Below are 25579 nucleotides of genomic sequence, written 5' to 3'. Positions count from 1 at the left end.
GGTTACTTGGTCTGCTGTAGCCCCAAGGTCAAGGCACATATGAGAAAACAATCAATGAACAACTAGGTGTTGCAATGAAAAACTGATGATTGATGCTTCTTATCTCTCTCTGTTCCTGTCTGTCCCTATCTATCCCTCTCTCTGACTCTCTCTGTAAAAACAAAAAACAAAACCAAAACAAAAAAACACAAACAATTCTGAGCCTAGAGGACCTTACAGATCCTGCCCAGCTGTTCCTCAATCATCTGTAACGGTTGAACAGTTGCTGAGCTCCTTCGTGGAAGCTGTCCCACAGCAAACTCACCCTTAAAGTTTCATCGCTAACCTGGCTAAGTTTGGAAGGTAACTCACCTGCTTAGTTAGTGTCTGCGTAAGGATTGGAACCAGGTACTGTAGTGCTCCCTTGGCATAAAATTTGCTGGTGTGCTCAGGAGGCCGTCCTTGTTCTGCTGCCTGAGGACAAACATAAAGCAAATTCAGGACAGCAGCAAACAAGTTATGGTACTAAGGCAGACAATGAGAGCTGTCCAGGGGTCTGTACGAAAATACAGAGAGCAAATGGTAACATCTGCTGTGATCTTTGAGGGCATTTATATTTTTTGGTCTACTTCAATGAGATTCTTTCAGGTCTTAAAGCAGTGGTCCCCAACCTTTTTTGGGCCACGGACCGGTTTAATGTCAGAAAATATTTTCACAGACTGGCCTTTAGGGTGGGACGGATAAATGTATCACATGACCGAGACAAGCAGCAAAGTGAATCTTAGACGGATGTAACAGAGGGAATCTGGTCCTTTTTAAAAAATAAAACGGAAATAATGTAAGTTATTTTTTCTCTGCGGACTGGTACCAAATGGCCCACGAACCGGTACCGGTCCGCGGCCTGGGGACCACTGCCTTAAAGGACAAAGGCAATGTTAAGAATTACATTCTTTTTTCACAAGCTCAATTCATATTAACAAGCTGTCATCTACGTGACCTGAAGAATACCAAAAATAAGATTGTGTTTTTTAAGTACATCAAGATGGAAAACAAAGCTTGAATTCAAAGGATTGAAAATCCAGAACTAATCCCTTTTCCCCTATCTCCACTGAAGTTAGAAAACTTGTATTCGGACTTCCTAAAGGAAAAAACAGCACCAGACATCACTTCATGGAACTGGAACTGCCTGCTGCCCCCTTGTGTTCATGAATATTTACAAATCAAGCCTGAATACTGAATATTTACAAATCAAGCCTGACTGGGAAAAACATGAGATGACACATTATTGGTCTGTCTTCCTCACGAGGAGCAGCAAAAAAATCAAATGGCTCCCTCACAGCTAGCAAAAACATCAAAATTTCCACAAAGCGAACGAGCCTAAGTCCAGTCGGAATAAAGCTTTCTCAGAAGAGAACAATCAGGCCTACAAAGGAGGCACGTCCCAAAGCCCAGTCAGAGTAATCACTTTCCCTCCACGCCCCCAGCCCCCAGGTTCACCTCTGATGCTTCAATGGCCAGATCCATTTCCTCATCACAGACGTTGGACCAGAATTCTATCCCTTGTAGGGCCACTTCATCAATGTCACTTTTCATTGCTTCGATTGTGATCTTAAAGAGAGAGGAAGAAAAAAGACACCTCACGCCCCAAATAAGTGCTGGTTCAAGTTAGACCCCTCCTCTAACCAGACATTAAAGTTTTAAAAATATAGATTTATCACCTGACCAGGCAGTGGCGCAGTGAATAGAGCATCAGATTGGGATGCAGAAAACCCAGGTTCGAGACCCCGAGGTCGCCAGCTTGAGCGCGGGCTCATCTGGTTTGAGCAAAAAGCTCACCAGCTTGAGCCCAAGCTCGCTGGCTCCAGCAAAGGGGTTACTCGGTCTGCTGAAGGCCCACGGTCAAGGCACGTATGAGAAAGCAATCAATGAACAATTAAGGTGTTGCCACGTGCAACAAAAAACTAATGATTGATGCTTCTCGTCTCTCTGTCCCTGTCTATCCCTCTCTCTGTAAAAAATTAAAAAATATAGATATATAAAAGCTAGGTCTAAAATGAAGGGTAGATAGAGGAAACAGATTTTAAAAATACATTATCTTTTTTGTTACCCAGCACAGAAATGGCATGTTTTTCTGGCACACTGCTGATGAACTTCAACATAACACTAGCACTCAAGAAACTTCCTTGATTTCATAATATTAAGTAAAAAAATTTATAGAATTAACCAAACAGCAACTCAAAATGATGGGCTTTACAATTAGCTAATGCTCAAATACATAAACTAGAAATACTTACTGCAAAAAGAGCGGGACCCATATATGTCTCCATGTACTGATAATACAAGGACATTATTTTCACCAGATTCTGTAAGGCAGCCACTCGTACCTTTTGCAAAGAGCAGATTAAACAGTTTACCATTCAATTTAATAACAAGGCAATCTGACAAAAGTAACTACTCCACTCAAGAGAGTCAATAACCTAAAGGGTCAAAAGAGGTACATTTGGATTAGCATTCCCCAATGGAAGCCAGAGCAGGACAAAACTCACTAATGCCATTTAGACTAAGGTTACTCCAACCTGCTTCAAGGGTCAACATTTAGGTTACAGCAGTAGCAAAGCTGTTTCAATGGCTACACTGGAAAACAATCACTTACACTAAGGAAATGAACTAGTAGGTGGATCAAAAATCCTTTCTTCCTTAAACCCTTTTCAAGATGTCAACTTCTATTATGTAAACTTTCTAAGTACTGTTCTTCCCTCTTCTCCGAGATATTGAAGAAAAATTCTTAATGGTCTAATAACCTTATTTCTGAAGTTACCCAATTCCCAACATTTCAAACTACTATCCTCAGAGTTGTCATTTCCTAGGAAAGATGAAGATAAAATTTTCAGGGACCTCATACTTACTCTCGTATCTGGACACTGTGTGGCTTCACAGACCACCTGCATAATAAAGTGCCTTTCGGACTGCAGAAAAAAAAAAGAGAGAGAGAGAGAGAGAGAGAGAGAGAGAATTAGAAGAGTGTAAACCACATACATCAAGACTGCCAGATTATCCCTTCAAGAAAAACCTTACACCCTCAGGGACCCACACAGTTCTGGACCAACCAAGCAGCTCTGACATAGTAATAGCACTACGAAGACTACAGAGTTTGTCCCCAGTGTCTATCATATGACCTGTCCTCAAAGGAGGTCCCTAATCTTTTAATCCCCAAAATGACCTTCACTAATAAGACATCGGGGAGAAAATAGGAAAATATTGGCCACAGGTTCTAAATAAAGATGGTTAGTTAAAACAAAAGTAAAACAAAAAAATCTACCTACATTCGGAAAATCTGTTTCTTTGTATTTAAAAATTAAGAGCATTAAAAACATTCACTTTATTTCAGAGACAAAACTGGTTTCCTGGGAGGTGGCAAATCCACATCAAATGTGGCAAGATACGGGAGAACAGAAGAATGAACTTTACTTGCTAACTGTCCTAAGTCTTCTGAAACCTAAAAGAAAACCCCTATTTTCTAAGCAATGAGAATTTCAGTTTGCCTTGGCCTTCTTTAGACCTCTCCACTTTTGTCTACTATAAGGCCAAGAAATGGCAAAGAGCCCAGCTGAAGTGTCACCACATATACAAAACTACTTCCAGACCATATGACCCAGCAAGTCCACTTCTGGTTATAGATCCTAAAGAATGTGTGTATATGGGATATATATACATACATACAATGGAATATCAATCAGCCTTAAAAATGAAATTCTGACACATCTTACATACATGAACCCAAGACATTATGGTAAGTGAAATAAGCCAGTCACAAAAAGACAAACACTACACAATCCACTTACATAAGCTATCTAGAGAAATCACAGAAACAGAGTCAAGTAATCATAAAAACAGAAAGCAAGGTTGTTGCCAGGAATGAGGCAGGGAAAATGGGGAGCTAGCTGTTTAATGGAAATAGTTTCAGTTTTGCAAGATGAAATTCTGGAGACTGGTTGCAAAACAATATGAATATACTTAACACTACAGAACTCTCCACTTAAAAATGGTTAAGATGGTCAATTTGATGTTATTGCCTATTGTAACACAATTAAAAATAAATAACAAGAAAATACTTTCAGGCAAAATAAACTTAATTTTCAAGCACCTTCCTCAGGAAGTATAAAGCAGCTCAAATTCTGTAATTAAAAAAAAAAAAAAGAGGTTGGCTCAGCGGTAGAGCGTCTGGCGTGCGGAGGACCCGGGTTCGATTCCCGGCCAGGGCACATAGGAGAAGCGCCCATTTGCTTCTCCACCCCTCCGCCGCGCCTTCCTCTCTGTCTCTCTCTTCCCCTCCCGCAGCCAAGGCTCCATTGGAGCAAAGATGGCCCGGGCGCTGGGGATGGCTCTGTGGCCTCTGCCCCAGGCGCTAGAGTGGCTCTGGTCGCAACATGGCGACCCCCAGGATGGGCAGATCGCCCCCTGGTGGGCAGAGCGTTGCCCCTGGTGGGCGTGCCGGGTGGATCCCGGTAGGGCGCATGCGGGAGTCTGTCTGTCTCTCCCTGTTTCCAGCTTCAGAAAAATGCAAAAATAAATAAATAAATAAATAAGAGAAAGGCCCTGGCCGGTTGGCTCAGTGGTAGAGCGTCGGCCTGGCGTGTAGAGGTCCCGGGTTCGATTCCCGGCCAGGGCACACAGGAGAGACGCCCGTCTGCTTCTCCACCCCTCTCCCTCTCCTTCCTCTCTGTCTCTCTCTTCCCCTCCCGCAGCCCGCAGCCGAGGCTCCATTGGAGCAAAGATGGCCCAGGAGCTGGGGATGGCTCCAGGGCCTCTGCCCCAGGCGCTAGAGTGGCTCTGGTCACGACAGAGCAATGCCCCGGAGGGGCAGAGCATCGCCCCCTGGTGGGCGTGCTGGGTGGATCCCAGTCGGGCGCCTGTGGGAGTCTGTCTGACTGTCTCTCCCCATTTCCAGCTTCAGGAAAAAAAAAAAAAGAAAATCTCAAAGTACACTTTAGACTGCAAAGAGGAAAAAAAATCTAAGCTTAGAAACCCTTTATAGATCACATTATTTCCAAAAACCTGATGAAAAATGACGAACACCTATTCCATGGCCATATCTCACACAAATCTTAACTGGAATAGAAATGAACACTTCTAAACAAGACTGTCCTTTCTAAATCATAAAACAAACAAATAAAAAACCATCTTTGGTTTAATTCTCCTTACCCTCTGAATCCACACCTTTCTGTCGAAAGGCACTTACCTCTTTGTCAAAGTTTGCTTTGGTGAACTCCAATGAGTTCAGGAGTGCATTAGTAGCTGCTAGCTTCACATTATTACTAGGCTCTTCTTTCCTCATCCCCTGGATTATGGCAGTCAGAATCTCATTGGATTTATCTTGTAGTTGCTCTGGGTCCTGAAACAAGCAGAGAAGTGCAATGAACATAATAATGAACTCATGACTAATCAGCAGTCCTTTTAAGTGTAAAATCCACTTGAGCGAGTATCATGACTTTCTCTGATCTTTCTCTACACATTTCCATTTAGGGACAAAATATCCCAGAGTCTGATAGTCCAAAAATTGACCCGAAAAAAGTTTAACTCATCAACTTCATCTCTGACTTCTTAGCATGACTCTGGACATGAGGTAATACTGCTCCCCACTCCCTTCTGTGCAAATGGAAATGGCAGTGTGATTCCCCACACCCCCAGGTCATCTGTACCAACTCAAGTATAGCTGCAGAATATCTAAGGGCCAAGGCTCAACACCTGGGCACACATCAAGGGAGTCTAAGTTCATGTCAAGAGCTATGGACTTCTCTGCTTCAAGTCTTTGTATCAAAACAGACACCAAGAGTGGTAACCTCAGCAGCAACAACAGTCCTAGGAGGGCTGCATTTCACACACTGTGCTGTGGCTCCAGTGGCTAATCCAATTACAGCAAGAGCTGGTGAGGCCCTGGCCAGCTGGCTCAGCGGCAGAGTGTCGGCCGGGTATATGGAAGTCCTGGGTTCGATTCCCGGCCAGGGCACACAGGAGAAGCGCCCATCTGTTTCTCCACCCTTCCCCTTCTCCTTTCTCTCTATTTCTCTTCCCCTACCGCAGCCAAGGCTCCATTGGAGCAAAGTGGGCCCAGGCGCTGAGGATGGCTCCATGGCCTCTGCTTCAAGCACTAGGATGGCTCCGTTGCTGCAGAGCAATGCCCCAGATGGGCAGAGCATCGCCACCTGGTGGGCATGCCAGGTGGATCCCGGTCGGGCGAATGAAGGAGTCTGTATGACTGCCTCCCCGCTTCTAACTTAAAATATAAAAAAAGAGCTGGTATACCGTTTCTGTAAGATTGTCAATGAAAGTGTAACAGCAGCCATGGCACACGAGGATGTTGAGATTAGATCAGGGATGATCCAAGATAAGAGTGTCCTTAAAAGTCAAGAATCTACGCCTCTCCAAACACACGGATTTCCATTTTGAGTTTGACCCTTAAGTCTCTTAATTTTAGGACATGACTAACAATGTGAGGATAAGTTAACTTAGAAGTCTAAATTAACAAATAAAGCAGTTCTACTTTCAAAACATTTTGTAGTAACTTGGTTTTTTTTATATGGTTAAAATAATCCTGATGCTGTATCACGCATGTCACAACCAGATGATATCATAGTTATGTATGTTAGATAAAGGCAGCTCTTACTATATCTTGGCAAATGTAACCAATAGCTTCCAATGTTGACTCTTTCATATGCTCTGTGCTGTTGGGGTTTGTGACATTGGCCACCAGCTGTGGAATGAGTTCTGGCCACTGGTTCACTGGGATCTCTGCACAAGCAATACCAGCCACACACTGTGAGGCAGAACTAGGCCGGTAAGTTTCTGTGCCCAAAGTCTGCAAAACCTGCATACACAGACACAAAAGAAAAACAAGATGAAAGATGTCAATTCCTAACAATCACCTCTTAGAACTGAGTTTTCTATAACAGAAAAGTATAAAAGGCATATACAGTATAGATCAGTTGTTGGGGATGGGAAAGCCAGCCTTAACACCAACATCAGTACAATCCACATTGCCCAGACCCCAGGAAAAAATCCCAACCACCTCCCCCCACCTCCAGATGGAATTCTCCAAAGCCAATCACCTCACTTCAATGTTCAACGCAAGGTAGAAAAGTAACAGAAAGGCGATAGCATTAAAAGGTGAAGGATATCACAAAATTCCCTTTCTAGTTTCCTTAGTGATATAATGGAAGGATGCTCACAGCCTTGCTTTGTGGACAGAAAGTGGGATTTGGGGATGAGGCTAAATAACTCTGAGGCATTCGGGTTGGGTCTGATTCATAGTAGATCATGGCCTAACCTTATTTAAGGAAGAGATATTCCCACTCATGAAATGCGGAACAAACCTTCAACCTTCTGGTCATTGACAATTTAGCATGCTGGGTAACTTTCATAGAGAGGCCTCAGTCAAGTAACATCACTAGATATAGATACAAAGTAATTGATGTTACTAATACCTAAGAATTATGCTTATTTAACCCCCAATCTGAATTTGTTCTGTTTCCTTAAAAATAAAAGAACAGTTCTCTTGAGAGATACCAAGTACTAGTCAGATATGCCTATTAAAATGAAATCCATAGTCCTGGCCGGAGAGCTTGGTCAGAGCACCGCATTGATATGCAAAGGTTGCTGGTTTGATCCCCGGTCAGAGCACATACAGAAACAGATTGATGTTTCTGCCTCTCTCTGTCTTGCTCTCTCTCTAAAATCAATAAAAGTTAAAAAAAAAAAAAAAAAAAAAGAAATCTTATCATTAAACATGTCTCATTTGAAACAGTAATCATATAAGCATTTATATAAAGGGTAAAAGCACAAGTACAAATAAAGGATGAAGACACAATGGACCCAGGATTAATCATTACTATGATCAGCTAAGCCAGTGAATGAACTCACTAAGAATCACCTGTCCATGCCTGACCTGTGGTGGCACAGTGGATAAAGCTTTGACCTGGAATGTTAAGGTTGCTAGTTCGAAACCCTGGGCCCCAGCCAAGGCACATACAAGAAGTAACTACTACAAGTTGATGTTTTCCACACTTACCACCACACCCAAAATCAATAAATAAAATCTAAAAAAAAAAAAAAAAAAGAATCACCAGTCCACTCAAAAGGCAAACAGTTAACTGTTCCTGGCATGAACACAGGACAAAGAGTAGCTGCCAAATATTCAGGCCAGCTCTGCTGACTGGGTCAGGTCATTCAGAATCCTGCTTTGTAGCTAATAATGACCTCCCCATCTTTCCCCCTATACAGTACACCATCACCCCTGCCCGCTCCCACTCCCACCAGCTCTACCCAATAACAAACAGTTCTGGTTGATTTTAAATGAAGGTTTTGCTCTCTAGGGCTACCAAAGCTAGAATGGACTTTAACAAAATTGTATGTCAAAAGTCTAAGGGAGGAGGAGGGGTCAAGATGAATTGTCCAAAATAGCAGGAGCTGAACAGGCATTAACCCAAGTCTAAGAGTTTCAGTCCAGCGTGCCTTTGTACTACACTGCACCATCTGAGAGTAATGAACCACATGCACCTTCATTTTTGATTTTCTAAAAAAAATTTTGATTGATTTGAGTGAGAGAGAAACATCAATTTATTGTTGTACTTAGGTTGTGCATTCATTGGTTCCTTTTTTTTTGAGAGACGGTAGAGAGACAGAAACATCAAGCTGCTCCTGTATGTGCCCCAACCAGGGAATTGAACTGGCAACTCTGTGCTCCAGGATGATGTTCCAACCAAACAAGCTATCCAGCCAGGGCTTAATTTCTTTATTTTCAGAGACACAGAGGAAGGGAGGGGAAAGGGAAGCACTCATTTGCTCTTCCACACAGTCATGCGCTCATTGTCAGCTTCCCACATGTGCCCTGGCCCAGGATCAATCTGGTAATCTTATTGTTTCGGAATGATGCTCTTGCTCTTAACCAACTGAGCTAACTGGTCAGGGCCTCATTGGTTGCTTCTTTATGTACCTTGACTGGGGATCAAACACACAACCTTGGTGCACAGGGATGATGCTTCAACTAACTGAGCAACCCAGCCAGGGCTATGTTGCTCCTTTTAAATTGCTTCCAGAATTGCCATTACTTGATTTAGAAATTACAAATGTTCAACTCCAGAGTACTGAACATTACTTTATTTTTAAAGTAAGAATGCCCTGATGATAATATTCAATGATCTGAAATAAAAATATGAAACTAGCCTGACCAGATGGTGGTGCAGTGGATAGAGCGTCAGACTGGGATACAGAGGACCCAGGTTCGAGACCCCAAGGTCACCAGCTTGAGCGTGGGCTCATCTGGTTTGAGCAAAGCTTACCAGCTTGAACCCAAGGTCGCTGGCTCAAGCAAGGGGTTACTCAGTCTACTGTAGCCCCCCGGTCAAGGTACATATGAGAAAGCAATCAATGAACAACTAAGGTGTGACAATGAAAAACTGATGATTGATGCTTCTCATCTCTCTCGGTTCCTTTCTGTCTGTCCCTATCTATCCCTCTTTCTGACTCTGTCTCTGGAAAAGAAAAGAAAAGAAAAAGAAACTAGCTCTCAATTTTGCCTAAGACCGAGATTAAGAAAAAACATTGCCGCCTGAACGGGCGGTGGCGCAGCAGATAGAACACCAGACTGGGATGCAGAGAACCTAGTTTCGAGGCCCCGAGATCACCAGCTTGGACCCAAAGTCGCTGGCTTGAGCAAGGGATTACTCGGTCTGCTGTAGCCCCACGGTCAAGGCACATATGAGAAAGCAATGAACAACTAAGGTGTTGCAATGCACAACGAAAAACTAATGATTGATGCTTCTCATCTCTCCAGTCTTATCTGTCTGTCCCTGTCTATCCCTCTCTCTGTCTCTGTAAAAAAAAAAAACATTGCCACCAGCACTGAGAAAGTATTAATTACTAGATGTGTTATGGAAGGGGAAAAGACCAAGATAATTGCTAATTTTTTCTTCACGCACAAGGGCTCAACAAATTCTTATTCAAATTTTAGAAAAATTTTGGTGTTAAGAGGGACGTGCTGCCCTAGCAGGATAGGGCAGCTGGTTAGAGCATTATACCAGTACACTAAAGCTGTGGGTTTGATCCCTGATCAGGGCACATACAAGAAACAACTAATGAATGTATAAATGAGTGGAACAACAAACTGATGTTTCTCTGTCTCTCAAATTAAGAAATAGGGATGTGTGCGCCTGACCTGTGGTGGCGCAGTAGATCAAGCGTTGACCTGGAAATGCTGAGGTTGCCGGTTCAAAACCCTGGGCTTGCCTGGTCAAGGCACATATGGGAGCTGATGCTTCTAGCTCCTCCCCCACTTCTCTCTCTCTGTCTTTCCTCTCTCTCTCTCTCTCTGTCTCTCCCTCCCTCTCCACTCTAAAATGAATAAATAAATAAAATTTTTTAAAAAAGAGATACAGGCTTCAAAATTATTAAAAAAAAAAAAAAGAAATAGGGATGTGCAAAAAACCCAAAAAAAGTCAGTTCCAGTCCCAATCATTTCTTATCACATTTGGGCACTGCAATGTAGGTAATGAAGATTTGCAGTGATTGATGGCATAACTTTCATTTACAGTATATCAAATTGCTAAAGAGAATATTAAAATGTTACTATATAAGTAGATCCAATGTGAATAGAAATAGCTTGATGTATTTCAAGACAGACTCAAAATAAGGCCCTGGCCGGTTGGCTCAGTGGTAGAGCATCGGCCTGGCGTGTAGAAGTCCTGGGTTCGATTCCCGCCCAGGGCACACAGGAGAAGCACCCATATGCTTCTCCACCCCTCCCCCTCTCCTTCCTCTGTCTCTCTCTTCCCCTCCCGCAGCCGAGGCTCCATTGGAGCAAAGATGGCCCGGGCACTGGGGATGGCTCCTTGGCCTCTGCCCCAGGCACTAGAGTGGCTCTGGTCGCAACAAAGCGACGCCCCAGAGGGGCAGAGCATCACCCCCTGGTGAGCATGCTGGGTGGATCCCGGTGGGGCGCATGCGGGAGTCTGTCTGACTGTCTCTCCCCGTTTCCAGCTTCAGAAAAAATACAAAAACAATAAATAAATAAGGTGTTTCCACGTAAGACTTGGGAAAGCGGTATGTAACCAAGGAAGTTATTGCCTAATGGGGTACTAATTTACCTAATGCTGACACTTTGAACCAGGAAATAGCAAATAAGATGTGCATAACCACACCTGCACAAATACACAAGTATCCCCACTGGTTTCCCCTCAAACAGCAAGGACCAATGATGCCTGACTTAGTGCCTTATACAGGTAGGACAGGCAGTTTAGCTTAAAAAAAAAAAAAAAAAAAAAAAGACACCTGTCCATGCATTCTGAATCTTTTGCTACATTTATAAATAAAAATTTCTAGTTCAACGAAAAAGTCACAAGAGGCCTGACCAGGTGGTGGCGCAGTGAATAGAGCGTCAGACTGGGATGCAGAAAACCCAGGTTCGAGACCCCAAGGTTGCCAGCTTGAGCACGGGCTCATCTGGTTTGAGCAAAAGCCCACCAGCTTGAACCCAAGGTCGCTGGCTCCAGCAAGGGGTTACTCGGTCTGCTGAAGGCCCGCGGTCAAGGCACCTATGAGAAAGCAATCAATGAACAACTAAGGTGTTGTAACGCGCAATGAAAAACTAATGATTGATGCTTCTCATCTCTCTCCGTTCCTGTCTGTCTGTCCCTGTCTATCCCTCTTTCTGACTCACTCTCTGTCTCTGTAAAAAAAAAACCAAACAAACAAAAAAACAACAAAAAAAGGTCACAAGAGCCCTGGCCAGGTAGCCAGCTCAGTTGGTTGGAGCACTGTCCTGATGTGCCATGGTTGTGGGTTTGATACCTGGTTGGGGCACATGCCAAGAGTCAACCATTGAATGCATAAATGGAACAAGTCGATGTTTCTTTCTCCCTCCTCTCCTTTCTAAAATCAACAAATTAAAAATTAAAAGAGCCTGACCAGGTGGTGGCACAGTGGATAGAGCATCGAACTGGGATGCGGAGGACCCAGGTTCAAGACCCTGAGGTCACCAGCTTGAGGGTGGGCTCATCTGGTTTAAGCAAAGCTCACCAGCTTGGATCCATGGTCGCCGGCTTGAGCAAGGGGTTACTCGGTCTGCTGAAGGCCCAAGGTCAAGGCACAAATGAGAAAGCAATCAATGAACAACTAAAGCGCTACAACGTAAAATTGATGATTGATGCTTCTCCTCTCTCTCCGTTCCTGTCTGTCTGTTCCTATCTATCCCTCTCTCTGACTCTCTGTCTTTGTAAAAAATAAAAATAAAAAATGAAAGTCAGCCTGACCTGTGGTGGCGCAGTGGATAAAGCGTCGACCTGGAAATGCTGAGGTCGCCGGTTCGAAACCCTGGGCTTGCCTGGTCAAGGCACATATGGGAGTTGATGCTTCCAGCCCCCCCCCATCTCTCTCTCTCTCCCCCCCCCCCTCTCCTCTCTAAAATGAATAAATAAAATAAAATAAATTAAAAAAAAAAAGTCACAGAACTTCAATGACACAGAGCAACAACATACATTTCAATTTTCAATAAAACTCATCAGCCCAATCTAAATGCTTTGATCAAAAGCCAGATATTAGCCCTGGCTGGTTGGCTCAGCAGTAGAGCATCAGCCCGGTGTGTGGAGGTCCCAGGTTCAATTCCCAGCCAGGACACACAGGAGACGCGCCCATCTGGCTTCTTCACCCTTCCCCCCCCTTCCTCTCTGTCTCTCTCTTCCCCTCCCATAGCCAAGGCTCCATTAAAGCAAAGTTGGCCTGGGCACTGAGGATAGCTCCATAGCCTCCACCTCAGGTGCTAGAATGGCTCCGATTGCAGCAGAGCATCGCCCCTTAGTGGGCATGCCAGGTGGAGTCGGCACAGGGAGAATCTGTCTGTCTGCCGCAGCCCCCACCTGCCCACTTCCGGGACGGGGGGGAGCCAGATGTTTCTTAAGAAAGTTTTTCATAATTCGCTAAGTATTTGATAAAAGAACTATTAATCTTATTTCACAAACTCTGGGCTTGAAAAGGCCCAAGAGATGATTTAAATTCCCTTCTGACTACACAGAGTAGCATGTCTAAACCACCAAATAATGAAAATTATCTATAGCAGAATTTCAACAAGAGTAGGTACTGACTGACTAGATGGATCACTTGAGAAGACAGTTTAAAAAATATCCGAGTCCTGACCAGGCGGTGGCGCAGTGGATAGAGCGTCGGACTGGGATGCGGAGGACCCAGGTTCGAGACCCCGAGGTCGCCAGCTTGAGCGCGGGCTCATCTGGTTTGAGCAAAGCTCACCAGCTTGGACCCAAGGTCACTGACTCGAGTAAGGGGTTACTCGGTCTGCTGAAGGCCCACAGTCAAAGCACATATGAGAAAGCAATCAATGAACAGCTAAGGTGTCACAACGAAAAACTGATGATTGATGCTTCTCATCTCTCTCCATTCCTGTCTGTCTGTCCCTACCTCTGACTCTCCCTCTATCTCTGTAAAAAAAAAAAAAAAAAAAATCCCTGAGCCTCACACTTCAAAGCAAAATTACGAAGAGAGCTTGAAACCATATCATTAACAAATTCTTTAACTGATTCTGATAACCCAAGTTTGGAAACTCAATTTGTATAGTAGTCCAATTCTCCAGAGATTCTACAAATTCTGGCATCTAATTCAAGTTTCCCAAACTGCTGCAGTTTATTTCAGTTATCTGAAAAGAATTCCAATCCATTATGGGAATACACAAGCTGAACTGAGATTTAAATGAGATACAACTTTTGTCTTCAAGTGAAGTTTAGGTACCAAAAACCTATTATACCATCAGCTCTATCCCATGTAAATGATAAATGAACTGACCAAGATTTTCCCTAGGCTATAGGACCAAAATGAGGTAATAGTTACTTACATAATTCTTGACTTCCCGTCGAGCATTAGCATCAATAGCAAGCCACCTCTGCTGATATTGTGCCTTGATATCTGGATCTTTAGATGTCAAAGAGTTTTTGATTTGTAGACCTGCTGCAACTCTGGCAACCTGACTGTTTCCTGGATTTGCTAGCACTCTGGACAGTTCCACAAGGAAAGTGGGCTGTTAAGAGAAGATGCACTAGTGAATGAAAAGATCTCTTAGGAATTTCAACTGAGGATAGCTTATGGAACACCAGAACACTGGGGAGAACCTAAATCTTTTAGGACATATCATATTTCAGAAAACTCCAAAATACTTACTTTAAGACTTCTGTATGTTAGTACATTAAAGAAGGCAACCATCTACTCATGCACCCTCAACACTTAACAAGTTAGATTTTCCTATCAAAGTCATTCTTAGTGCCTAAATCTTCACATTAGATCCCCCAGAATTAAAGCAAGGTTGACAATCTAGTAGTCAGGGGGCTTTTAAAGATGTACCTAGAACAATGCCTGGTACTCAATATTTGTTGAATAAATGAGTATGTTATTACAGTTATCTCAGAAAAGCACATAATCTTGTATGAGAGGGAAATACTTATAAAACAAAAACAGAGTGAAAGTCCTATTTCAGTTGTGAGTCTTTAGCAAGTGGGGAACAGCAAAAAAAGCAGATTTACAGGGGAAAAAATGATACTTAGAAATAGGTGGAAACCGAAAACATAAAAATGTGACAGCAAATTTGTCAAGGCAATTATATTTAACAGTCAACAGTCAACACAGTACATGTTCCTATACATTTTTGACTAGAGTTGTCCACTAAACATAGTGGACTCCCCAAAAGGACACTGAGTCTTTTGTAATGCAGAACCCCAAAACGACTCCCTTTGTTTAAAAATTTTAACATACTCCTCTACTCTGCAAAAAGCTCTGTCCAAAAACTTTTCCTGAAAAGTTAACAGGAAAAACCAAAAACAGACAGTTTCTAACCAACTGACAACCAGAGCAGAAAATCACTCTTAAAAAAGTTTTACGTACTACTAAATAATGTTAGGAATGTCAGGGATGACATAAAAGGTTTCTTCCAAATTAACAAAGCCAGAAACAGGAATATACTCCAAATAGAACTATCATCAGTCTATACCAGTGGAAAGAAACCTTTTCTGTAAAGTCAAGAACAAAAATGTAGCAGTAAAATCTGGCAATGTAAGAACAAAAAAAGAATCACTGAAAGGTAATTCGTATAAAATAGGCCTTGTCACTGTTTTTTGCTTACATCATTTGCCTAATTAACCCAAAGAAATACACTTGCTTAGTGTTATTTAGACATTACCTATCATCTTTAAAAGATGTCAAGTATGATCCACCTTTCCCTCTGCTCCCCATTCTCCCAACAGGAAACACTAAAGAAAACAACACTGCTGACACAGGCTATTTCAACCAATCCATCCCACATTTTTACGCAAAAGTCCAGACCCTAGTGGACTTATCTTCCTTTTTCCTGTACCCTTTCAATCCAAAATTATGAAAAACGAGGAACTTTCCTCTGTGATTTCATCTGGAAACGGACCCGATCTCAAGGATGAGCCTCAGATTGCTGTCTGGGTACCAATTCTCTACTCATCGAAGTAATAGAAATGAAAAAATCCCGGGCAAATTATCAGGCAGAAAAAGAGAGAAATATTGCCTAGAATAAGTCAACATGCATTCGGTTGCCAGGCCTGCCTATGAGTACAGACCAAAAGAGATAGGGAAGGGTAGAGCTCTGAGAGGTAGGTGGAATCACAGGGGCCACAGGACAGGAAGGAGAAGCCTGCCCGGGTCAGAACAGGGCGGGCAACTGGGCTCGGTGCTTCCACATGGCCCCTAGGCCCGGCTCCCCCACCCCCACCCTTGCTGAACACGCAGCGCGGCGCAACCTAACTTCCCTTCCCTCCCTCTCTCTCCCTGCCGCTGCACCGCCGCCCTCAGGACGCGCGGCGATTGGGCGCAGTCGCCCCGGCGCGGCGCGCCATTGGCCAGCTGCCGGGGCCCGGGGCGGGACACACCCACCGGCTTCCCGATGGCGGGGTTAGGTTGGACGGGGGGGGGAGGGGGACGGGATGGGGCGGGGTGGGTTCCCGAGGCCTGGGCCTCCAGGAGGGCGGGAAGGCCCGCACGCAGGGGATGGGGAGACGGAGGGATGGGGGCCGGCGGGATGGCACGCACCAGGTTTTCCACGGCCGCACGCTCCAGGAACTTCTGCGCCGCTTCCAGTTCCAGCCGATCTGGGGGGAAGAAAAGTGGGAAAGAGGACAGGGTCAGCGGGTCCAGGGCTTTCCCTTCCCCCAACCCAATCACCTCAGCCCGACCCCCGGCCCCCGCGTCCTACCCGGAGACACGGTCTTCTCGAGGATGGTGATCAGCTCCATGGCGGAGGTGGCGGCGGCGACTTCTCTTAAGACGTCGGTCCGGCCTCTGGGGCGGCGGCTTCTAACTGGGGATGGGGGTTGGGGGTCGGGTGGGAAGGGAGGGTGGGGTGGGGGGCGGGGGTCACCACCAGCCCATTCACCGGCTCCCTCTTGTTAGTCGCTCCGGCTCCCTTCCTTCCTCCTTTTCTCCTTTCCTCCCTCCCAATTTGCTCCTGCCGGCGGCGGCGGCAGCTGCTTCTCTGGAGGCGGGGAAGGGACCCCGGGGGCAGCTCAGAGCGCGGCTGGTGCTCGGGTGGCGGAGGGAGAAAGAAGGAAGGCTGTAAGTGAACCGCGGCTCTCAGGGAGGGAGGGAGAGAGAGGGAGGGAGTGAGGGAGGGAAGGAAGGCGGAGGGATATTCGGGCCGGACCTCGCCGCGGCGGCACCGCGCTCCACGTCGATTGGCTGCCGCCGTGGCCACGCGGAATCTTCAATTGGCTAGGCAGTCAGCGTTGAAGGGCCGCCCTGAGTCCATTCGCCCGCTGGTTTCAAGGCTCGGGTTGGTTGGCGGGCAGCAGAATGGTAGCGCGGATTGGCCGAGGGGGTGGGTCAGGGGAAGAGCTGGCTGTTGATTGGATTGGCCTGGTGAAGGCCTTGGGCTCAGACCGGCTGAGCACTGGGAGGAGAGTGGTCCGAAGGAAAGACTTCGGGCCCGCGTGATTGGCTGCGATACTAGACGTTGATAGGTCAGGGCGCCCAGGAGAATTAGGTAGAAGAGTTCGGGGTCGGGGCCGCGGAAAGGCGGGAGGCGTCCCGCCGCTTTAGGACCCTGGCGCGGGGCACGATGGGATGGCTCCGGGAAGGGGCGGAGCCGTGCTCTGGCTGCGGTTGGGGAAGTACCGTCACTTCGAGGGGCGTGTTGTAGAGGGTTTCGCGGGCCTGAGCGGGGGAAGGAGGGGGACCGTTAAAGCCCTGCACCGCGCCCACAGGAAGCTGCTGTAATGACTAGGCCTACTTGGTGGCTCCCTCGCGGCGGGAAGGACCATGAAGACCAAGCGATTCAACTTCCTAGCAGATGTGGAAACTGAAGCCCAGAGTGGGTATGCAACTTGTGCTAGGTTACAGAGCTGGTTGGTGACCTGCTCGGGATAGGACTCAAGCGCTCCTGACTGCCCTTGGCCTTACGTGCAGCTTCCGCCTTCAAGGAGGTGAATGCTAATCACTTCCCTTAGACCTATTTATAGGATTTGAGGTCTGTGCTGTTACAAGGTCTAATTCACATGGGGTGGCAATTTTAGTTCCTCTAACCTCCACTCATTGCTACCAGGTACTTGAAGAAGTATAAATGTTTCCTCCTGCGAAGTATCCTCTAACAAGGCATAACCGTGAACCAGACAGAATTGTGTACAGGCGTGAGGGATCGTGATTCTTAACCTTTTTTACTTCTGAGTCCTGGAAAAAACTAATGAAAGCCTTTCCTTAGTAAAATGCACAGAAAGAAAATGTGCATACAGCCTGTGGTAGTGCCGTGGATGAGGCGTCCACCTGGAATGCTGAGGTCACCCTTTCCAAGCCCTGGGCTTGTCGCTCAAGGCACAAAGGAAAAGCAACTACCTAGGAGTTGATACTTCCCACTCCTCCCCTCTGCCTTTTTCTCTTTAAAATCAATAAATAAAATCTTTTTTAAAAAATTATATAATGGCACATTCTCCCATCAAAGCATAAAAAAATGGACATACAATTTCTTGACTTCCACTGACATTGGTACTTGGGCTCCATGTGAAGAATTTCCTGAATTGTTATATTTTCACCATACTGCTTTAGGATTAATTGCATGTAGATAAGATGACCAATCGTCCTCCTTTAGGGAGGACAGTACAATATAAAATATTACAAATGTTTTTATTATGTATTTATTATAATGTATTGTTGCAATTAATAAAATGTTTCTTTTATTTACAATATTGTTTTCTTCAATTTATTTTTGTCCTCCTTTTCATTGTAAAAAAGTTAGTCACCTTAATATAGGGAATTTTATAGAGTTCTTGACCATAAATATTGAACTTGTGGAATAATTGCCCTACTCTAGCCATACCGAGAAAACCTAGGAGAAATTCTTCCTCACTGAGGTTCCACCCAAGAATTAAGAAAAGTGTGCCAGATACTTTTAATCCTTAAAAGAGGGTAAAAGGTCTTCCTCTATTAGGAAGGTCTAAAGCTAGAGATATCGTTGCACTTCTCTCTCTCTTTTGAGATTTTAGTTATTGATTTTAGAGGAAGGGGGGAGGAGCAGGAAGCATCAACTCATCTTAATTGCTTCTTGTATGTGCCTTAACCAGGCAAGCCTCAGGTTTCAAACCTGCGACCTCGGCATTCCAGGTCAATACTTTATCCACTGTGCCACCACAGGTCAGGTTCGTTGCAGTTCTGAAGCAGAAGTGTGGATCACCATCCTCACCTCACCCTGTGATTCATTGATTTTGTATGGTTTAGCAGTTCTAACACCAGCATCTTGCTTCATCTGTTACTGAGGAAGAACTGCACTGTGTGTGTGGCTTTATCAGAAATCAGTAAAGGTTAATTGAGATGATGTCCATGAAAATCTTTGAAATCGCTTTATGGGATTACCCATGCTCCAGATGATCTGCAATTTTGTCTCACTCCAAGCCAATTTTCTCCTGCCCCCTAGCAGTTTGCTGAGCCGCCTCCTCTGCTCAACATCAGTCATGATAGTACCAGTGAAGGTGAATGGATTTTCAAAGAAACGAATAAAATGCTGGGAAGATAAATGTTTTGCAGCAAAGTTCCAATCAAACCCTTACTAAAACCCAAGTGAAATTATTTTAGTTCAACTGAAGTTACTGATGGTGCTATCTAGTCCTTATCAACACTCTGTTGTATTCAACAGGTGCTAGTGAGGCACCACAGTGTGCTTGCACATAGACTCCAGAAACTGACTGAGTTCATCATATCACAGCTCTGCCACTTAGCACATAAAGTAGAGCTAATTTACCTACATCAAAAAGGGCTTTTGCCTGACCTGTGGTGGTGCAGTGGATAAAGCATTGACCTAAAACGCTGAGGTCGCCAGTTCAAAACCCTGGGCTTGCCTGGTCAAGGCACATATGGGAGTTGACGCTTCCTGCTCCTCCCCCCTTCTCTCTCTCTCTTTCTCTCCTCTAAAAAATGAATAAATAAATAAAAATAATTTAAAAAAAAAAAAGGGCTTTTGCCTGACCAGGCGGTGGCACAGTGGATAGAGCATCAGACTGGGATGTGGAAGACCCAGGTTCGAGACCTTGAGGTCGCCAGCTTGAGCGCAGGCTCATCTGGTTTGAGCGAAGTTCACCAGCTTGGACCCAAGGTCGCTGGCTTGAGCAAGGGGTTACTCGGTCTGCTGCAACCCCACGGTCAAGGCACATATGAGAAAGCAATCAATGAACAACTAAGGTGTTGCAACACGCAACGAAAAACTAATAATTGATGCTTCTCATCTCTCCGTTCCTGCCTGTCTGTCCCTCTCTCTGACTCTCTCTCTGTCTCTAAAAATGGGGGGGGGGGGCTTTTGGGAGTTTTTAAGGGATTTAATACATGTTAAGTGCTAGGAACACTGCCTGGCACGTGAAATATGTTATATGTACTTTGACTTATCTACTTAGCATGTATTTTGTACTAAGTAAGTCTTGATTTTTGAATGATTAGGGAAGAGAGTAATTAATTAATTTCACAAACAGATGTATAATTGTCAAAGTGACAGGTGCCAAGGAATGATACAGTTAGAGGAGCTTAAGGAAAACTTAGCTGAGAAAAGGAAGAGGGTTATTCAGGGGAAGAAGGAAGGGACAACATGTACAAAGGCTGTGGTAGGAGTGAGCTTGGAGATTATAAGGGAGTGCAATAAGGATTGGGCCTCCAAAACACAGAGGATAAGGGGTTGAGATAAAGCTAGAGTGCTGAGGCCTGACCAGGTGGTGGCGCAGTGGATAGAACGTCAGACTGGGATGCTGAGGACCCAGGTTCGAGACCCCGAGGTCGCCAGCTTGAGCATGGGCTCCTCTGGTTTGAGCAAAGCTCACCAGCTTGGACCCAAGGTCTCTGGCTCAAGCAAGGGGTTACTCAGTCTGCTGAAGGCCTGCAGTCAAGGCACATATGAGAAAGCAATCAATGAACAGCTAAGGTGTCACCACGAAAAACTGATGATTGATGCTTCTCATCTCTCTCCATTCCTGTCTGTCTGTCCCTGTCTATCCCTCTCTCTGACTCCTCTCTGTCTCTGTAAAAAAAAAAAAAAGAAAAATACAAAAAAAAATAGATATCAGTTAATTGAACTTGGTGACTGATTGGAAGAAGAGGTAAGTGTCACTGGTACCTTTTTTTTTTTTTTTTTTTTTTTTTTGCATTTTTCTGAAGCTGGAAACAGGGAGAGACAGTCAGACAGACTCCCGCATGCGCCCGACCGAGATCCACCCGGCACGCCCACCATGGGGCGACGCTCTGCCCACCAGGGGGCGATGCTCTGCCCCTCCTGGGCGTCGCCATGTTGCGACCAGAGCCACTCTAGCGCCTGAGGCAGAGGCCACAGAGCCATCCCCAGCGCCTGGGCCATTTTTGCTCCAATGGAGCCTTGGCTGCGGGAGGGGAAGAGAGAGACAGAGAGGAAGGCGCGGCGGAGGGGTGGAGAAGCAAATGGGCGCTTCTCCTGTGTGCCCTGGCCTGGAATCGAACCCGGGTCCTCCGCACAGTAGGCCGATGCTCTACCGCTGAGCCAACCGGCCAGGGCGTCACTGGTACCTTTTAGGATTTCTGGCTTGTGCTACGAAATGGATGGTGATGCCATTTGCAGTGTTTCCCAAGTGGGAGCAGTCCGAGGTCACACTATTCAGTGGAGTGAGGAGAGATACACAGGAGGCTTCAAGTTGTATTTCTTGAGCTTTCTATGGAGTACATGGGTTTTGATGTTATTCCCTAACTTTAGAATGTCAGGAATATTCATGTCCAAATTATGAAATTAAAAAAGAAAAACTGAGTTTCAATCTTACTTTGCCACTTCCTGCTTTATGATCCTGAGCCAGTGACTTAACCTTTTCGATCTGTGAAATGGCCTGAGCATAACCAGTAGTTTCTGTGAGGTGGTTGGCCCAAGTGTTGTGTGCCCACCCAGGGGTGCTCACTAGTATCTGTTAAGCAAATGAATTTGAATGGATGAGATCAGCTGCAGTTTGCCCACCCAGTGTCATGTCCTCCACCCAACCCCCTCAAAGGGAGAAGCAGTCAGGCTGAGACCTGATGCTCTTTCCTAATGAGCGAAACTGACTGACCTGGTGGGGGCTTAAACCTTGGCCTTATTAGCAATGAGGAAGAATGGGAGGTGACTGTGACAGCTGGAGGACTGAGTGCCCCTTACTTAGTGATGGGGAAAACTTCATAGCCATTTTCCTGACTTCCCACACACTTCTTACAAATAACTTAGAAAAGAGACATTCAGCCTGGCCTGTGGTGGCGCAGTGGATAAAGCGTTCACCGGAAACACTTAAGGTTGCTGGTTCAAGACCCTGGGCTTGCCTGGTCAAGGCATATATGGGAGTTGATGCTTCCTGCTCCTCCCCCTTTCTGTCTCTCTCCTCTCAAAAATTAATAAATAAAATCTTTAAAAAAAAAAAGAGAGCCATTCACAGAAGAGCTGAGACAGTGCTCTTCCTCTTCAACTCCTGTGAGCAGAAAGACTATTGTCATAAAATAATCCTCTTGATTTTTCCTGTCCCTTCCCTTTGCTCGCTAGGTTCTAGCCTTCTTTCTGTTTCTTGAGCACACCATGATCTTGTGTGTGATTCTTAGGACCTTGGAATTAGCTGTTTCTTCCCATTATTCCTACCTCAGGTTCAGATGTCTCTCCGTAAGGCCTTCCGTAACCAACCTGTCTAAGGTAGTTTCTACAGATACTGTATGACTGGACCCCATTTGATTGTCTTCGGAACACCTCTCAATACCTAAAATTATCTTTTTACTATCTTCCTATACCCATTGCTATGCAGATTCCATGAGAACAAGGATCTTGTCTGTCTTGTTTGGTGCTTAAAATTGTGCCTCACACATACCGTATTTCCCCATGTATAGGATTCCCCCATATATAAGACACACCTTAATTTGGGGGCCCAAATTAAAAAAAAAATGTATTACATAAAGTTATTGAACTCAAGTTTTATTCATCATAAAATTCATACAACTCCTCATCACTGTCAGAACTCCCATCCATGAGCTTGTCCTCATCTGTGTCTGATGACAAATCACTGTCTTCAACAATGAGCGCAAAACAAGTGCAAAAAAGCGGGAAAAGCAAGTAAAATAATCTACAACCACTGTATAAGACACACCCAGTTTTTAAATGTTTCCTTTATTTATTTATTTATTTATTTATTTATTTATTTACAGAGACAGAGAGAGAGTCAGAGAGAGGGATAGACAGGGACAGACAGGAACGGAGAGATGAGAAGCATCAATTATCAGTTTTTTGTTGCGACACCTTAGTTGTTCATCGATTGCTTTCTCATATGTGCCTTGACTGCGGGCCTTCAGCAGACTGAGTAACCCTTTGCTTGAGCCAGCGACCTTGGGTCCAAGCTGGTGAGCTTTTTGCTCAAACCAGGTGAGCCTGCGCTCAAGCTGGCAACTTCAGGGTCTCGAACCTGGGTCCTTGGCATCCCAGTCCGACGCTCTATCCACTGCACCAGTGCCTGGTCAGGCGACACACCCAGTTTTTAGGCCCCAAATTTTTCGAAAAAATGGTGCATCTTACACGTGGGGAATACGGTAGTAGATGGTCACATATTTGTTAATGGATGAAGCATATATAATCAAACATGAAACATGTCCTCATGGTCCACAAGAAGCGATTGTCGAACTTTGTTAAAGGCACTTTATTTTTTTATTTATTTTAAAGATTTTATTGATTTTATAGAGAAGAGGGGAGTGAGAAGTATCAACTCATAGTTGCTTCACTTTAGTTGTTCATTGCTTGCTTGTTGTATGTGCCTTGACCAGGCAAGCCCGGGGTTTCAAAACTGGCAACCTCAGCATTTCAGGTCTATTCTCTGTCTATTGCACAACCACAGGCCAGGCTGGGCACTTAATTAATTTATTTTAAAGATTTTATTTATTGCCTGACCAGGCAGTGTATAGAGCGTTGGCCTGGAACACGGAAGAACCAGGTTTGAAACCCAAGGTCACCAACTTGAGTGTGGGTTCATCTGCCTTGAGTGCAGGGTTGCTGACTTGAGCGTGGGATCATAGACATGACCCCATGGTTGCTGGCTTGAGCCCAAAGGTCACTGGCTTGCAGCCCAAGGTTGCTGGCTTGAGCCCAAGGTCGCTGGCTTGAGCAAGGGGTCACTGGCTCGTCTGGAGCCCCCTGGTCAAAGCACATATGAGAAGCAATCAATGAATAACTAAGGTGCTGCAGCTATGAATTGATGTTTCTCTCTCCCTTCCTGTCTGTCCCTGTCTGTCTCTTTTTCTCTCTCTCTCAAAAAAAAAAAGAAAGACTTTATTTATTGATCTGAGAGAAAGAGGGAGAGAAAGTAGGGAGTGGGAAGCATTAACTCATAGTAGTTGCTTCTTTCGTATGTGCCTTGACCAGGCAAGTACAGGGTTTTGAACCAGCAACCTCAGTATTCCAGATCAACACTTTATCGACTGTCACAACAGGTCAGGCAAAACAATTTTTTTAAAATTTACTGATTTTAGAGAGAGTGAAAAGGAGAGAGAGAGAGAGAGAGAAACATTGATTTGTTGTTCCACTTATTTATGCTTTCATTGGTTAATATTTGTATGTGCCCTGACGGGCTCAAAACCTGGCATATCAGGATGACGCTCTAACCGACTAAGCTACCCAGCCAGTGCCTCAGTCTTAACCATGAATGGACTATCAAAGATCACCAGGTAGTTGAAGAAAGTCTCTAACATGAGAGACAAAAACCAAACAAATAAACAAGGAAAAAGGAAATTAGAGAATACAGAAACAGCAAGAGAACAAATTCTAAACTTAAAAAAAAAGTGATAAATATTCTTAGAGTGATATGGAGATGTTGCATACATGAAACAGGAACAGGCGCTTACAAATTAACATCAGGGAATAAAACATTTTAAAAATAAAATATGATGGCTCAGTTTATAGCACATCATCCTAAAGCACAGAAGTTGCTGGTTCAATCCCTGGTGAGGGCACCTACAGGAACAGATCAAAGTTCCTGTCTCTCTCCATTCCTCTCTCGCTAAAATAAATAAATAAAAATGTAAAAATGATAAAATATAACCAATAACTTCAGAGAGTTGAAAGATAAAATTGAGGAAATATCCTTAAAAAAATAAAAGCTGAAAAGGGGGCATGAAAAGATTTTTGAAAGCCCAGGAGGACTAACATTTATCTAAGGAGAGTTCCAGGGAAATAGAAAAATTAAGGAAAAGCAATCATTGAAGGAACAGTTCAAGAAATCATCTCAGAACTGAAATCTCTGGAACGAGCGGCCCACACTGGATGATAAAGAAATGAAATTTTAGATCACTGAGTAAATAAAGGAAGTTTATTAAAATCTTCCAGAGAAAACATGCAGGTCATAGTCAAAGGGACAACAGAATGGCACAGTGCTTCTCAGCAGCCATGCTGGAAGTCGGTAGAGGAAAGGGAAAGCTTTTAAATTATTTATGACCTATAATTTTAGAAATTAGCCAAACTGTGGATTCAGTAAAGTAAGCACATTTTCAGATGTGTGAAATCTTAAAACATTTTACTTCCTAACCAAGTACCCTTTCTCAGGAAACTACTAGAGGATGTGGTGTACCAAAATGAGAGAATAAATTAAGAAACAGGAAGAAAGACATGGTCCTAGAAACAGGATACTGAACAGAGGTGAGAAAGGAGAATCCCCAAGATGATGATGAAGGGAAATCCTCGGGTGACCGACAGCCTGGCAGCAGGCTTAGCGAGGAACCAGTCAAGACTGTGGCAGGAGGGCGGAAGGCACCAGAAAGGATGTCGCCAATAAATAAAAAGATGAAGAGAGGACAAATTTACATTTTTGGTGGTATGGGAGAATAAACTCATTACAGGGACATGGAAAACTAAGCAAATAACCAATTTGATTTTATTAATAATTCCAAGAATTAATGTTGTTAAAAACTGGAAAAGAAAGAAAGTGTAATTACAGGAGGCTAAGTAACTTGGCTACGGATGATATTATATTTATGGAGGCGTAAGTGTCGGTATATGATCTCCACAAACTCCAGGCTTCATGGGCTGCCTGCTTGCAGACTGCATTCCAGCCAG

The 25579-nt window shown here is 44.5% G+C and overlaps 1 protein-coding gene and 1 non-coding gene across 2 annotated transcripts in view; both read right to left on the bottom strand.

Moving 5' to 3' along the window:
* Positions 1–16650, bottom strand: part of KPNB1 (karyopherin subunit beta 1) — a 37002-nt gene extending 20352 nt beyond the window's left edge. Inside the window, exons 1-9 of the mRNA XM_066364396.1 lie at positions 16244–16650; positions 16081–16139; positions 13871–14053; positions 6644–6844; positions 5219–5371; positions 2886–2945; positions 2274–2363; positions 1477–1587; positions 352–453 (exon numbers count right to left, since the gene is read on the bottom strand). Coding sequence (XP_066220493.1) covers positions 352–453; positions 1477–1587; positions 2274–2363; positions 2886–2945; positions 5219–5371; positions 6644–6844; positions 13871–14053; positions 16081–16139; positions 16244–16283 — 999 coding nt within the window. The 5' untranslated portion in view covers positions 16284–16650. The remainder of the gene's footprint in view (positions 1–351; positions 454–1476; positions 1588–2273; positions 2364–2885; positions 2946–5218; positions 5372–6643; positions 6845–13870; positions 14054–16080; positions 16140–16243) is intronic.
* A 4314-nt stretch (positions 16651–20964) lies between these two features.
* TRNAS-ACU (transfer RNA serine (anticodon ACU)) lies at positions 20965–21040 on the bottom strand. Its single transcript has one exon. It is a non-coding gene; the product is annotated as a tRNA-Ser (tRNA).
* Between the last annotated feature and the right edge of the window lie 4539 nt (positions 21041–25579).

This window comes from Saccopteryx leptura, chromosome 2, assembly GCF_036850995.1.
Source record: "Saccopteryx leptura isolate mSacLep1 chromosome 2, mSacLep1_pri_phased_curated, whole genome shotgun sequence".
Lineage (NCBI taxonomy): Eukaryota > Metazoa > Chordata > Mammalia > Chiroptera > Emballonuridae > Saccopteryx > Saccopteryx leptura.
This window is presented reverse-complemented; position numbering and strand designations above follow the sequence as displayed.